The sequence below is a fragment of the Ischnura elegans genome, chromosome 6 (assembly GCF_921293095.1).
Source record: "Ischnura elegans chromosome 6, ioIscEleg1.1, whole genome shotgun sequence".
In the NCBI taxonomy this organism is placed as follows: Eukaryota; Metazoa; Arthropoda; class Insecta; order Odonata; family Coenagrionidae; genus Ischnura; species Ischnura elegans.
The window spans coordinates 15122420-15138124 of record NC_060251.1 but is presented as its reverse complement, the minus strand read 5'-3'; the positions used below and the strand labels follow the sequence as shown (position 1 = coordinate 15138124).

Genomic DNA, 15705 nt, shown 5'->3' with positions numbered 1-15705 from the left:
GGTAATGCTGTTGCTACTCACTTTGATTTCTTCCATTAATCAGCAGCTTCATTGAGAAAAAAGTTGGGATATTTGTAGAAATTGGCCCTCATTAATACATTATATCTCATCGCTTAAAATCAGGAAAATTGTAATCTCTGCATCAAAATTTTTATATCTCATGTTATCTATCTAATCACAACCATCATGCCATCATTTGTCTTGCATGAAGTCCCTTCGTTAGTCTGGACTTTTTTTTGTGAAGTAATTTACTCGTTGTAAAGTTAGTTTTCTTTATTGCTTTAGTCGTTGACGCTCTCTTCATTTGATCAATATCGAAAAATGGTGTTATTTGTTGGAAATGAATAAATAAATACTTCGACTTAATACGAGCCACTTAGGCTTACCAGAGTTTAAGCCTAAAAAAGTGAAGGATTTTCATAATATCGGATAAAAATTATGAGCCAATTATTTGCTTCAGCCGTTGTTGATTAACCGGGATAAAAATAATAGTTAGGGGTGAATGATGTTTCTTTAATTGTTCCCTCACTTGGATGAACGATAGTGACAACATTGAGGATATAGCCTCTGTAATCCGTCAAGCAAAGGGTTTTAGTAATTAGATTGGGCGACCTGTTTCACAAGCTGTCTTTGGGACTACGGTGCAAAAGTTTGTGATACTTATTGCCCTGTTGATGGATTTTAGAATTCCCTCTAAAGTTGAATTTCTTTGTTCTCATTTTTAAAATCGGCTATGTTTGATTTAGTTAGTTGATAATAGCTATAATGTATTTTAATTTTAAATATTCCTAATAATGTTTCCTCCGTGCTCCCTCCTTTGACGGAAATGTAATTTTCAACTCGGTTCGCTTTCATTTTCAATCGGACCGCAGCCACACTCCCTCTTTCCAGACTACTCCCATAGGTTCTTTGAACTGGTTGGTGTCTTGGAAATCGCCACTGTGAAGTTTCCCTAAGCGCAGTGGCTTGTGTGCCTTGGGGACCCAAGTCCACCCCCCGAAATAAAGACAATAAAAAAAATTACTCACTTATTTTACTTTAAAATATTTTATTTTAAAGTAAAATAAATTATTTTAAAGTAAAAAATATTTTAAAATGTTTATTTAAAATATTACTCACTCAATAATTAATCTGAGTAGACAGTGAGAAGAAATGGAAAAGTTTCACAAGGAAGAAGAAGCGCGTTGTATGTCAAAGTTAAATCGCTACCGGGCGGCAAAAGAGGGAAAGGCATGTCAAAAATTAAGACTAAAGATGAAAAGATGCTATCTGAGCGAGCTGGGGTTCAGAATAGATGGAAGGAATATGTAGAGGATCTGTATGACGGCGGGAATAGGCCGGAAAGATTGAACATAGAGGAGGATAGTGCAGAGGAGGAGAATAATGTTGGGACGGGGATCTTACACTCGGAAATCTAGAGAGCCTTTCGTGATATGAAGGCTAGGAAAGCGGCGTGCACGGAAAAAATCCCGTGTGAGCTTCTATAGAATTTAGGGAGGGATGGTAAAAGAAGATTTTTCGAACTAATGCGCGGGATCTATGAGGGGGGGAGTGTTGGCCGGAGGACTTCATGAAAACGGTTCTAATTTCGCTACCAAATAATAAGGAAGCTTTAGAATACGGAGATTACAGGTCTATTGACCTAAAGCCGCACGCGGCGAAGGTGGTGCTATGGGTATTAGATAAGGCATAGATGGAGCGAGTACTGAGCGGAGAGGTGTTGTTGAAAACAGTTTCAGAGGGTAAAATTTGGGGTAAACGAGGGTGAGGAAGGAGGAGAATATGATTTGTAAATAGAATGAAAGGGGGTAGGCCTAATGGTGACTTTAAGAGGGAACTCCATGAAAGGAGGGGAGACAAATAGAATGAGTACCTACTTGGTAAATACTCCAAGAAAACCTGCCTTAATCAGAAGAATATTTTAATAATAACAATATGAAATACTTTAATGAATTATGATGAAGGGCATTATCGTGACATGCAGATATACTCCGTAATACATATTGTCATTCGTATGCGGTTAAATATAGAATGATTGCTCCCCCTACAATAATCGATACACAATCGATCTTAGATTATCGCTAAGCAGAGTGCGCGAGAGAGATAGAGAGAGGTAAACTCGAGCGGGCGACATGAACTGAAATGGCGAGTATTCCTGGGGTGTCCAGATAGGTGCGATCGCTTCTCGTCACCTAGGTTACGGTCTGGATAAAGCCCTCAGAGTATCCTTACTCTGAGATAAAGCCTGAATCGCACGATCATTTTTTTCGTCGCGAAAAGTTATCACTATCGCGATCACTTTTCCCGTCGCGAAAAGCGATCGCTCTGGTGATCATTTTTCGGAATCACACGGTCACTCCCGCCGTCGACGCGTCGGCTTTCGCATCACTTTCGATATCACAGCTCGTTGTCATGGGACCCGCATAACGAAAATATATAGCGTGTTTGTTTATCTATGTCGTTCACAAGATTGTCAAACGTTGCGCTGCAAATGCTCCATACGGGAATGCGTTCCGATTGGCTGATATGAGGTTTCAGGGACGGTTTTAGCGACGGAAAAAGCGACCGGACGAGTGATGAAAAATAGCGATGGGAATCGTCATCGCGATCGCGAAAAACAACTGCCGGCGACGATCATTTGCGAGTGATCACTCTAGTGATCGCGATAGTGATCACTTTTCGCGAGGAAAATAATGATCGTGTGATTCAGGGTTAAGGGAAGTGAGGGAAAATTCATGAAAAAAATCGGAACTGGAAATCTTGGAAATTTTAAGGGAAATAGTTTATAGCCTGGCAAGGGAGAAAGACAAAAATCTTGGCTAATTGCGCAGGGCACTGTTTTGCATGTTGGAGTAGAGAGGGCTGGGTATTTTGTCGCCGCCTTTACTGGGACCTTTCAGACTTTATTTATATGCCGCTACTTGAATTTATTTCACAGAAAACTTTTTCCCTCCGACTCAGAAAGACGAAATCCGTGGAGTCAATATAGTAGAAAGGAAAGCCGCGCAGTTCGCGTGTTCAACTATTGCGCAGGGTGTGACGGGGAACCACATTACTGCCTGGGCTGTTTTAATAAAACGCATCGAGAATAATTCATAAGTTTTCAAAACAATTTCTCAAGTTCACTTTCTTACATGAAAAACAATATGTTGTTATGGTTTTGCAAATATTTGTAATTTTGAAACCATTTTCTTGCAAAGTATGTCTAAATACGTCTAATGGTAATTTAATAATATTGTCTAAGCCATTGTTTTGATTACGACTGAAAAGCAATACAGATAAAAAGAAAAAAATGGAAAAAACAGAAAAAAACAAAAATGTATCCCCTCATCAATAAAAAAATTAAAAGTTCGCCAGTGAATTTGCTGTCTGAGGCCATAGCGGTCATGGCCAATACGTTAGTAAGAGATTCCTGTCACTCGCGGCGTCAGACTTTGAAACATCGCTCGGACGCCGATCACTATGACCGGCGTAGCGTGACGGGAGCCACTCGACTCCGGTCATAATGACCGGCATGGCGGTCAACGTGTTAAAACAGTTGGAGATTTGCCCGAGAGCTGCCTCTAATTTCGGGGGGATACGTGCTAGTCTTTGGTTGCGTAAGCTATTGAGAACAAAGGGTCTAGCGGGTTAAGTCGTGATAGGGATTGTTTATGTTAATGTTTATTCTTAATAATATGAGAAACTGATCAGCAATCGTTGCTCTCAGCAATCAAATCAAATATCCTCCTTGAATACATATATGCAAATGGCGGAAAGCAATTATTCGAGTTTTTGACCCTATTCCACCAATTTAAAAAAAATCTGAAAAAAAAATTTGCATTATATTTTTAGGTATGGGTATCAACATATACTTTTGTCAGCCTGTCTATTGTTTCCTAATTTTTTAAATCTAATTTTGAAATTTTCAAACTTATGTATAAGTTAAGTTTTTGGTTAAAAATTTTGAAAAAAATCATGATGATAGAACGTAATAGTATCTACACTTTAAAATCAAGAAAACGATTTTACAAAAATAAAAACTGGAGATATGGTTACAAAACTAAAAATCGTGTTTCAATTTTTTTGGGTTATTTTCCATTGTTGAGACCTGAAACTTAGGGGAAACACATAATTTTGGATGCACTTTAGTGTATATTTTTTATTTCTTAAAATATCAGGGGGCACCCACCACCATCTTAACCTGCTAGACCCTTTATTTCGCAGCTACAGAGGGAAATTTACCTTATAACCTCATTATATTTTTAAGAAGCGGTAGCATAAGATGGATATTGTGAGCAATTATTAGGTGCAAGAATTCATTTTTCCTCCGAACCACAGAGGATTTAAATTAATTGGCTGAGTGGGTATGAGTAGTGAAATAACTCCAACGTGCTCCATATTTTTTTCTAATGTCTTTCTATGGGGGTGGTTTTCGAACTCTTCCCTCTCACACGCCTAATGAGGCGGCCTGCTGGAGAGTATACCTTGCTGCATTTTGCCTCAAATCCTTCTGCATGACAGCTTTGCCGTTGGTATAAAGTCAGGGAAAATTTAAAAATTTGTACTGAAAATCAGGGAAAATTCAAATTTTTTCCAGTTCTGTAACGGAGCTCTTCCACCTCGTCATAATCTTCCAATTCCGATTTAATTGTAAAGGTCAGGGAAATTGAAAAAAAATTGGTGTTAACCCTGCTAGAGTTTTAATGGTGGTTCCCTCTGGGGAAAATATCAGGGAGGCCCCCCCTCCGGAAATTAGAATCAAAGTACGCCACTGATTTGGCGTAAACAAGAAAAATAACGAGCCACTCCCATTCGAAATGTAAATTTCGGCGAATGTAATTTTATCCGGTCATCCGCGGAAAATGTAACTGTGACAGGTTAGTTAATCATTCACGCACTCGCTGATTCTTGTCGTCACCAAGATACGAAAATATAAACGTCAGCTATCGGCGATTGTGTTTTTTTTTATTCATCGATCAGGGTTTTCTACCCACGCGAAATATTCTCTCAATGTTCCCGCATATGCATATATATTGAGTGCGTTATTTATGGATATTTTCGATTGCCGAATGATTCCAGCCACGGCTTCCCCATCATATTTTCTCCTTTCAGAGCCCATCCAGGGGCTTGCGATAATTTATCAGAATTCCCATCCCGTGGAAAAGCGCTTGTCAAAGCCAGGGCCGGGTCAGTCGGGGGCGGATGGGTTATCATTCACAGGGCCCTTCTTCAATGGCTTGGTAGGGATCTCTTTCCGAGACGCAGAGTGCAGCGTAAAGTGATTCGGGCACTTTTTTCCCCTCTCGAAAAATATGAAAAACTCTTGTGCATTCTTGAACAGTGGCGCAGCGAGGGGGGGAGGTTATGGGGGATAAAACTCCCCCAGAGCTCCGAGAAATATTTAAGTTTAATCCATTTCACTTAATTGGATTAGGATTACTTATGGAATAGTGTTAGGATTAATCAAACATCCCTCAGAAACCCGTAAAACTCGCCATTTTGAACCATTAATCTTAAAAACTTTCTGGTGGAGGGCCCCCGCAACTCCTACTTAAACCTGGCAGGTATGCAATACCCCCACTCTCCCAAGTATTAGTTGCGCCTAAAACCTCACCCAGCCTTAATTCTTAGCTGCGCTCCTGTTCTTGAAGAGTAGATAAGGGTGCATATATTCTTCATCATTCTTATTGGCTTGAAGCTACGGGATGTAGGGTAAAGATTTAATTTCTTAAAAAGTCGGAAAAAGGTGTAAATTGGAAAATAAATTATTAATAAATTAAATAGATTATTGAGAAAAAAGGGGGATCTCTAAAAAAATTATAAAAATAATATTTTACGCAATATAGTAAGTCCTCGACGTACGAATAAGATGCGTGCCGAGACCTCGTTCGTAAGTTGAAAAACCTTATCAAGATCAAAAAGTTATAATCCTGCAGAGGGCAACACCGCATTGCTATTTTGCGCTAACTCAAGATGGTCACGAAATGATCTAGCTGCACATGCGACGCGGCCTTGGCCGAAAAAATTTCGCCATTAGCGGGAAGGGAAAACGCGCGACACGCATAAACAGTTCCTGACTTCACAACGGTTAAGTCGGCAGGTCCCCCGCGCCAATGCTGTCTCCGGCCATCTCCTTGAAGTCTCCATATCTTCATATTTTTACGTTGTCGATAAACTTCAGCCTTCTCATTCCCCTTCTTCTGATCCCTTCCACCGTTCCCTACAAAGCTACTCTCAAAATTCCATTCCCTCTCATCAAATGTCCCAGCCCTTCCTTTGATTTATTTTGTCCATCAACGTTCTTTTCTCATCTATCCTATTTAACACTTGCTCATTCCTAACTCGCTCCGTCCACCGTATTCCCTCCATCTTCCTCCAAACCCGCATCTCAAACGCCCCAATCCTGTCCCTGTCTCTCTTCCCCATCGTCCAAGTCTCACATCCATACATAAACACACTCCACACATAGCATTTCACCAATCTCTTCCTCAATTTTAATTCCAGTACCTTGTTGAACAATGCTCTTTTCTTCTTCTTGAAAACTTCTTTCGCCATTCCTATCCTTCTTTTTATTTCTCCTATACTTTTCCAGTCTTCAGTTATCAAAGTCTCCAAGTGGCTGTAGGTTCTCACATTCTGTATTTCACCTTCATTTTTTTTCACCCTCATACCATCTACATTTCTCACTTTTATCACTTTAGTCCTCTTAACGTTTAACGTTATTCTTGATTCTTTTTTTTCTTCTTCAGGACTAACTGTATTTATTCGATATACTTTATTTTGGGATTCATAGTGTATTGTAATGCGACATGTGATAATAGAGGGGTACAGAGGCAAGACTTATTCCCAGAGTAAAATAGATCATAGGTGCATCTCTAACCGAAAATAACATCAAGATTCTCACTAATCATGTATATGAATATAATATTAAAATATTTATTTCGTCTTCCTTGGGCGACAACTTATTTACTATGGAAAGTCTCTTGCGTTCCATTGACCCATTGAAGAGCTGCTCCGGAAGGAGTAATTCGCAATTACTTCCGGAAAGATCCAGACGCTTGGCAGACTACGCGATGGCGTCACGCGTAAAACGCTATTTGATTGGACGTGATAAATCTCTCCTCTGAAAACATGGTACGTAATAGTATGACCATTGCCAATTCGTTCTGTTTATTTTTGCGATCAATGAACGAGATCCGACAACATCGCCCGTAGAAAGAGAAGGCACTCCGGTCATTTTTAAATCTAGATTCAGGAATATCCCTGAAGCAACCGTTGTTAATACTTAATTAATATGCGAAATATTCCCTCGGACTGAGATTGGAACCGCTGGCCATTTTGTTGCCATTAGTGTCCCACGACACCAGCCAGTGCGATTAGCCTTAGGTCTGGTGTGATTGGCTGGAGCTCATTATGGGGAGTATTCCTCCTCTGGAAAATTATTGGAAATTGCATGTCCGGAAGTGGATTTTGCCTCTATTCTCTCTCTAAAAAATAATATAAAAGTAAATAAAATATAACAATTTACTTAGAAAAATACCATGAAAAGAGAGAAGTCCACAACTTAAAAAATTTCAAAATTTATTATGATTCAATTATATATTTGGTAAATTTTATCCATGAAACTGCCCCGAAATCTAAAAAAATCTCTAAAATAAATTTTTCTAATAAAGCTTTCAATAAAGCATCAGGTTCTCTTTTATTTTCTGGCACCTTTATTTAATTTATTTTATTACATTCTTTTTACACTGTGTATGTTATAATTAAAGCAACTAATGAAAACCTAGAATTTTATTATTTATTATTACAGTATTCTACCGATTAAGGTAGGTTCCCATGGAGTACTAAAGAAGTGATCTGGGAGCCTCCCTTTCCTTCCAGCGCTGCCTTCTTCAATTCACTGTAAGGCCTACTCCCTTTCAATCTATCTGAAAATCCTATTCTTTTCCTTCCCCTCCCTCGTTTCCCTAACATTCTACCCTCTAACACCATTTTCAACATCCCCTCCCCGCTAAGTATTCGCTCCATCCATACCTTCTGTCTTCTCCGTTTCTCATCTGAAAGCTGCCTCTCCTCACCAAACATATCCAGCGCTTCGTCGTTCCTTTTCCTCTCCGTCCATTTCACCCTCTCCATTCTTCTCCATACCCGCATCTCGAATGCCTCCAATCTTCTCTCGTCTTCTTTCCTCAGTGTCCACGTTTCCGCACCGTAGAGCGCTTCACTCCAGGTCAAACTCTTCACTAACCTTTTCTTTAAACTCTTACATTACAATCCTCTCAGAAGCTCCTTCCTGTTCGTGGACGCCTCCTTTGCTAAAGCAATTCTCTTCCTAATGTCCTTACTACTGTATCCGTTTTCCTCTAACGTACTGTTTAAATAGTTAAACTGCTCAAATAATAAAAAAAAACTTTGGTGCGAATGATATGGGTCTTTTTTATCACTTCTTTCATGTACGCTTCACGAAAGACGCGAGCGTTGTGGGGGATCCCTTAGCTCGGGGCCCTTGGCGATTGCCGACCAGCCCACCCAGCCAGACCGCCTCTGGCCCTCACCAAATCTTTCTGTCGAATTTGGTACCCTAGGTAGTGTAGAGATCTGTTCAGTGACATAAATAGCTAATGATCAATTGTTCAATGCCCAGTAGAGGGGAGTTTTTACAGATCAATTGATGTTGGTTTTGTTGTAGCAGCTTCGACACATCTCCATTCCTTACAGAAATAATCCCGGTGAAAAATCATCAATCTTTGCTTACCAGAGCTGATGAAGTTGATCACTGGTTTAAGGGTGTTTTGATACTCTACCTTGCTGTCAGATTTAAGTGGAGTCTTAAATATCAGAGGCTTGGAAAGTCAGCAAGCTTGAAAGCAATGCTGGACAAAGTTAGTCCTCCGGCTGCAAGTGAGAACGGCTGACAGTGTATCCTAAAGCTATGCAACCAGCTTGCCACGGTTTCCATTCAAACTAGGGTGCATTATGCCAATAAGGCGAGAATAAAAAAAAAAGGAAACCGTATGTTTACCGGTCTATCGAGAGCTCCAGCTCGTTGCATTTCATCCCTTGGAATCACAAAGGCATGGACTATTTCTGGGTTGGACTTGTACAACACCTGGGTTGAACAGAGGTACAACATGGCAGAATGCATCATTTCCCTAAAATTTTTTATTCTAACTAAAAAGACAGTTTTTCAAACTCGTACACACTTAATGAATGATATGTAATCAGAATATCGGACATTATTAACAGAAAAAAAGTGATGTATCCCAGTGAATTAACAAAATGGCGACTTCCCGTGCAAGCACAGGGCTGAAGTCGGGAGAATGCACAAGTGGCGCCAGCGACAAAAATAACGAACTAAGCGGACATGAAGGGGACGTGGAGCCAGTAGAGAGGGAAGATGCCATGATTGAGGAGAGGACCTCTCTGTGCTGTGGTCATTGACGGCATGTGAGGATTTAGAGGGGGCCACATGCCCCTTCCCCCCCTTTGCTTAAAAAAATTGACATGATTTTTAATGCGCTTATAATTACGTTCGTTATTTTGTCGATTTAGGAGCCTCAATCACTTCCGCCTTAAGCAAATGTCAAGAAGACAGATTTTCCGTACATTAGTCATTCAAATCTAAAAACATGAAATGCGTACTCCAGGAGTAATAATCTTTCGATTTAGGCAATAAAAAAATAATAGGAAACCACCCTATTTTCCTTACTCCTTGATTTTACTCACGTGGATCCAGATGACAAGGGCGTTTCCGAAGACCGCCGCGACGGAGATGGCGCCGTAGAGCACCGAGAGCAACACGATGATGCCCGTCGGCACGGCGTACAGCTTCTCGTCGTCCGCACCCCGAGACGCCATCCAGTCCATGTCGCCGCCGCTCCAGTTCCACGGCGGCCCGCTCCCGCCCCCCATGCCCGTCCAAGTGTGTTGCAGCAGCGGGTGCAGGGCCGAAGACGCCGTGGTGCTGGGCCGGTAGTAATCGGACTCGCTGCCATTGTTCGCCGCTGCGGCGGTGGCCGGGTCCGAGGACAGAGACATCTGTTGGCGGGGTAAGGTTCACTACGAAACGCTGATCCACACCTTAAGGTATTAAGGTAGCACACCTAACCTCTAAGGGCTCCCCTGAGCCCTCATGCATTGCCTTAAATGCTTTATGGCAGGCAGCAGTGGCGGGGGAGGAGGGCAGAGTCATCTATTAGGGTACGCTTTGCACTCATACACTGGCCGGAGCCCTTAACACTTAAGGGTATCGGACTGTCTTGCAACTCTTTTTATATTTTGCGGGTGGTCGTTGTCGAGTCTCAGGGCAGAGAAATACGTTGATGGGTTAAGGTCAGCGCCTAAAAATAGTTGCACACCCTTAAGCTTTGAATGGTTCAATTAGCCTTGCTTTTTTTGTAGACTGTTCTTGGGAACTGAATGCTTTTCAGACCCCTGCCTGTCCAATACTGCACTTAAGTCACTGTTATACCCATGTGTAGTCTATAATTCGTCGTCGTATCTCAAGTATTACTCTAAATTGGCCAAAATCATCCGTCGCAATGTAATATTATGAAATCAACTTCTGTGGATTATCAAATTACGGCAAATTTGAATAACCGATTGACTTATTAGTCCACCGATCGCTTTGAAAACCACTTTGTAACTTGTTTCATTCTCACGTGCGATTTTTAGTGCCCAAATTTAAATCAGAGATTGATTCGGGATTTATTGGGTGAGGTTCGCACACACTCTTAAGCCTAAATGGTCCGTGTCACTGTCTTGTTTTAATCTTTTTCTTTAAGAAAATTTTTCTCAGCCTTCGTCCCTTCCAATTCTCCACAACTGCCACTATCACACAGATGAATCGTCTTTAACTCTCCGTCGGAGTTCAAGTGCTATTAAAAACCGTGGAAGAAAAGTGCGTAAATTTCTTCCGAATCATAATAATTTTTTATTTAAGTAGCGTGGATTATCGTATTTGGGCATGATTGGTTCACCGACCGTGCCGCTTTGAAAACGACTTTATTTATTTCATCCACTTGTACTATTTGAAGCGCTTATGTTTCCCTATGATTTGTATGCATCATTGAATCAAAGTACATAATTTATTTGGCTACAACCTAATGGAAAGTAAGACGAGAGAACACCGTATAAACTACATTGAGATTTAACAATGATATCATGAGGATTCATGTGGCATAAAAGTCTGACGGGTTCCGACGATTACATTACATCATCACAATGTCTTTCAACATTGTTCACAGTTTTTTTCCGTGTTGACATTTTGGAATTCTGCCAATTATAAGGTCGTCGGCGAGATTCACTTTGCATCAACTGCGTGATCATTGGAAATGTGTTCACTCCCTGCAGATGCATATGTCACGTGACTTCGGTCCATTTTTCGGTGTCACCTTCCTGGATTCTCTTCGAAGCCGTCCAATCGAATTCCTGAGGAAAAAATTGAGAAAAACATACATTAATTATGCATATTACTACTATCACACCTGATCGCTGGTCAATATAACCTGTGATAAGTACACCGTGACAGGGGCGCAGCCAGGAATCAAGGTTGGGGGAGGTTTAGGTGCAACTAATACCGGGGTGTGTGGGGGTATGGAATACCCACCAGGATAAGCGCTAGGTGCGAGATTAATAAATTGCGGAATTTTAAGATAAATGGTTAAAAATGTTGAGTTTTACGGCTTTCCGAGGGATATTTTATTAATCCTTACGCTATTCCATTAGTAATACCAATCTAATTAAGTAAAATAGATTAAACTTAAAAATTTTTTAAGCTCTGGGGGGGGGGGGGGTCCCCAAAAAACCCCTCGCTGCGCCACTGCACCGTGATGCTATATACTCATACATTATTGTATAACTCATAGATTATTATATATTTTTTGATCTTGTAGTACTGATTTTTTCTGTTTAGTTATTAGATGTGATTAAACTCAATCATTTAAAAAATAAAACCCAGTACTATTCAGTTTGTTTCACCATGAACATTTCATCGTTCCACCAAGTAACGCTCAAATCAGTTGATTTTATTCAATCATTTTGGTTCGAACTGATGTTTATGTTAATGTTTATATTGGGTGGAGAAAAATTGTGTCACGAAACTTAAACCGAGGATAGGAACGCAACGTTAATTAAAATACAGAAACTTCGCACTAAGCGCTCCGATTTAGCGCGCTTTTGCCCTGTTGCCGGATGCTCTGGACAACTCATGATCTCGAACGCTTTGCATGCCGGAGATCGTATTGTATTAAAGGCTGGTCGCTCGCTCCGTGGCAACGGGGCAAACTCGCAGCCAATCGGAGCGCTTGGCTAAAAGAGGTTTCTGTGGTTTAAAAATGGCGCGTTTTCGACCTAAAAACCATTGGTAATTTTGGTTCCAATCAGCATCAGCTTTTATGGGTTGAAATATCGCGAAAAAAAATTTATTTTCCCCGTATAACGACGCAGTGTGAAAAGTAAATCAACTCTTTTCTGAATTAGAAATCATGTCTGCGAGCCAAATGTCATGCCGGTTGAGTAGGATATGTACTTATTTTCTAAAACAATAATGAAAAAAGGCATGTTAATTACAGCCCAAAATTCTTCTTCAAAGCAGATTACGTGTCTCACCTTTAGTTATTTTGCCATATTCCTCTTTATCTAACGATCGAAAATGTCTCTTGATTTTTTCGTGAGTCTTTCCCACGATATTATCTCGCATATGTATTCACCTGCATACATTTTGTCTTCTTGATAATTATTCGTAATATTTTCCTCTTCTATTGTAATCTTTTATTTTTTTCCCAACTCGTCCGCCCTTTTTGCATGGTACAATCCACTTATGCGGCACTAGGCGTCAAAAATCTTCTGTTCTTTATTATGAATTGATCCATGTTCTACGCAGTAAACTGTCGCCATCAGTATGTAGGTTTTCACGAGCTATTCCAAATCTTTATGCCTTACGAATAGCACTTATTTTTTTATCATGACTTCTTTGTAGCCGCAGGCAATTATTTCCTCTATAAACAAGAGACTCGGGTTTTATTCGGTTGAATTTTTTAATCACGACTATGGAAGACCTCACAAACTTTTTCAATTTTCTGCATTTAAATGAAACTCACTCTGACGCCGATGTCAATGGGGAACTGTCATTCTCAAGGTGCCGAACGCCAGCCATGCATCGAAGCACATACAGGGTGTATCAGGCGGAATCTGCAACACTTCAGGAGGTGGTAGTGGAGACTATTTAAGCGTTTACGTCCTTTAAACACGGGGTCCCAACTCCTTTGTTACTAATCTATAGCAATGCAAACATTTTTTGGATGCACTTTGCAGTTACCAATTAAAACTGTTTTTCTTGGATATCCAGACTTTTCGACATTTTATTTAATACTCTGGATTTTGAAGGATATTAAATAGTTTAGACTGAACGATAATGTACGATTATAATGGTTTAAAACAATTAATCTTTAAGTTTAATTAAAAGACAGCTTTGAGCGAGGATCAACAATACCATTGCGAAAATTCACCCATTTTGAGATAAATGTATTCATGACTTATTAACTAAATTGAAATGTTTTTGCATTTTTATTTTTATCGTACATACTATATAGGTAGGTACTTCACTATATTATCATGGGATACGGCATGGAAGAGAGGCTTAAACAAGAATGATTATAGTTTTATCCTTCAGAGACTTTCCATAAACTTTCGCGGAAAGTAATTTTTTTTTCGTATTTGATGGCTTAGTTCGCTTTTTTCCCGTCTACCGAACCTAATTCCCTCCTCTGTGCTCCTGTCCGACCGAAATCCTTCCCTTATTACTTTTTCATGAAGTTTCATATTTAAAAAAAATCCACGTTTCTCCGGCCTTTTATAATACCTTGCCACCTATTGTTGCGCTCCCTTGGAGACGCCATTCGGTCCTTTCCGCACCCTTGTCTGTGTGTTATATTGTTATCTCTTTCAATATCTCCCGGCCGTTAAACAGGACAAACCTGACTCTTTCGACAAAAGACTCGCGCCGCCCGTTCGCCAACGCCCGCTCTTTACCGCGACCTTCATTTTATCTTTCTCTTTTGCCATTGTCGAATCTGCGATAAGCGGGAGAGAGGAGTTGACGGAAAGTTTCTATCCCGACCACATGTAAAGCCGTCGTAATACATATATAAATACATATGTTCGTATTTGTAATGAAAAATGTATTGCGGTTGCTACGCAGTCCCCTACGTTGTCAGGCGGAAACTTTTTGAGTAAACTTTTCGCATTTTCCTTTTTCCGAGCAGTTCAATCCGCCTTTCTCCCAAGAGGGTTTCAACGAGTTAATATTAAAGCAGTCTACCGATTACGGTCGGTTCACACGAAGCGTTTTGCAAAATCACCCCGGCATGTCCCTCCCGGCAGTCGCGGCTGCCCTTAAGGACTTTCGGACGCCGCCCTTCCCAAAGATTTGAAAAAGGAAAAAAAATTATATACCCATTCAATTATAAATTATACATGTAATTAACCAAATTGTTTTTTCAATTGCAAGCATCGAAAATGTAGGACAAAACACGCAAAAATAGCGCGAGAAGTTCGCATTTGTAGCCGCGGGGCGCTGGCCAGAACGTCCCAATCCATCACCATGCAGTTATATGAGGAATGGTAGTGGTGGGGGCTGCTGGTGCTATGACGCGTCTAAGCTTGTGCCTTATGGAAGTCTTGGGACGCCGCCCGAGCATGCGCAGAGCGACGTATCTAGTGAGTTGACATCGCCGCGCCGCCCGGCGGCCGTATAATTTTGGTGTTGCACTAATGCAGAATACCTTGTTTTTGTGACCAGTTTACTTATTATGTGTAAATAGTTTTAATGTAAATAGGTCTAGTTGTAGTTGAGTTAATCGAGTTGGTGTAGCAAAATTAAGCATTTTTTAAATCGTCATTTCTTTTAATTATTTTATTTGATTTAACAATTCTATATATTTTTTGAAACTCATTTTTAACGCTCTAGTAAATACCAGGCTAAACTACGGTGTATTCAGTTGGGGTGCAGCTCATAAAAATTCTATAAGATCCATTGTTGTACTGCAAAAAAGGCTTATTAGAGTGATTTTTAAAATGAGCCGTCTTAAAAGTTCCTTTCCTTTATTTTGTATTATAGGTTTGCTTCCCTTGAGACATCTTTTTATTTACAAGGTTTTACGTCGATTTTTCATGAGAAGTCGAAATACGGAGGAGTAACTTCAGGTAGCCATTAAGGAGAATCTGTTTTATGGCTACCATCATTTACAAAGGGTCATGCTGACATAGAAACATTTTAGGTACAGCATTTGAATTGAAGTAAGTACGTACATGTATTGCATAAAAGAAAAATATCCTCCATACTTTGCATTGTAAACAACCAAGACTGTATATTTTTCATGATTGAGTTATTATTTTTTGATTTCAGACATGAATCAGATTATAAATTATACACTTTTGGGCCTATAAACAAGAAACAACGTTTATATAGCGTAAGGTTAGGTCGAGGTAAACGTGATCTTCGTAGGGTGAAGGAAGGACGGTTGTATAATAATAACCCCTAAAATAAATGGAGGATATTTTTCTTTGATGTAATACCATGTAATACATGTACGTACCTACTTCAATTCAAATGCTGTGCCTAAAATGTTTCTATTTTTGTAAATGATGGTAGCCATAAAAAAGGTTCTCCTTAATGGCTACCTAAAGTTACTCCTTTGTATGTAATAAATTCTATTCTGTATT

The 15705-nt window shown here is 40.0% G+C and overlaps 1 protein-coding gene across 1 annotated transcript in view; it reads right to left on the bottom strand.

Annotated features, from left to right (window-relative positions):
• Positions 1 to 15705, bottom strand: part of LOC124160482 (D(4) dopamine receptor-like) — a 253013-nt gene that overhangs the window by 62636 nt on the left and 174672 nt on the right. Inside the window, exon 3 of the mRNA XM_046536335.1 lies at positions 9709 to 11412. Within this exon, the coding sequence (XP_046392291.1) occupies positions 9709 to 10020 (312 nt within the window). The 5' untranslated portion in view covers positions 10021 to 11412. The remainder of the gene's footprint in view (positions 1 to 9708; positions 11413 to 15705) is intronic.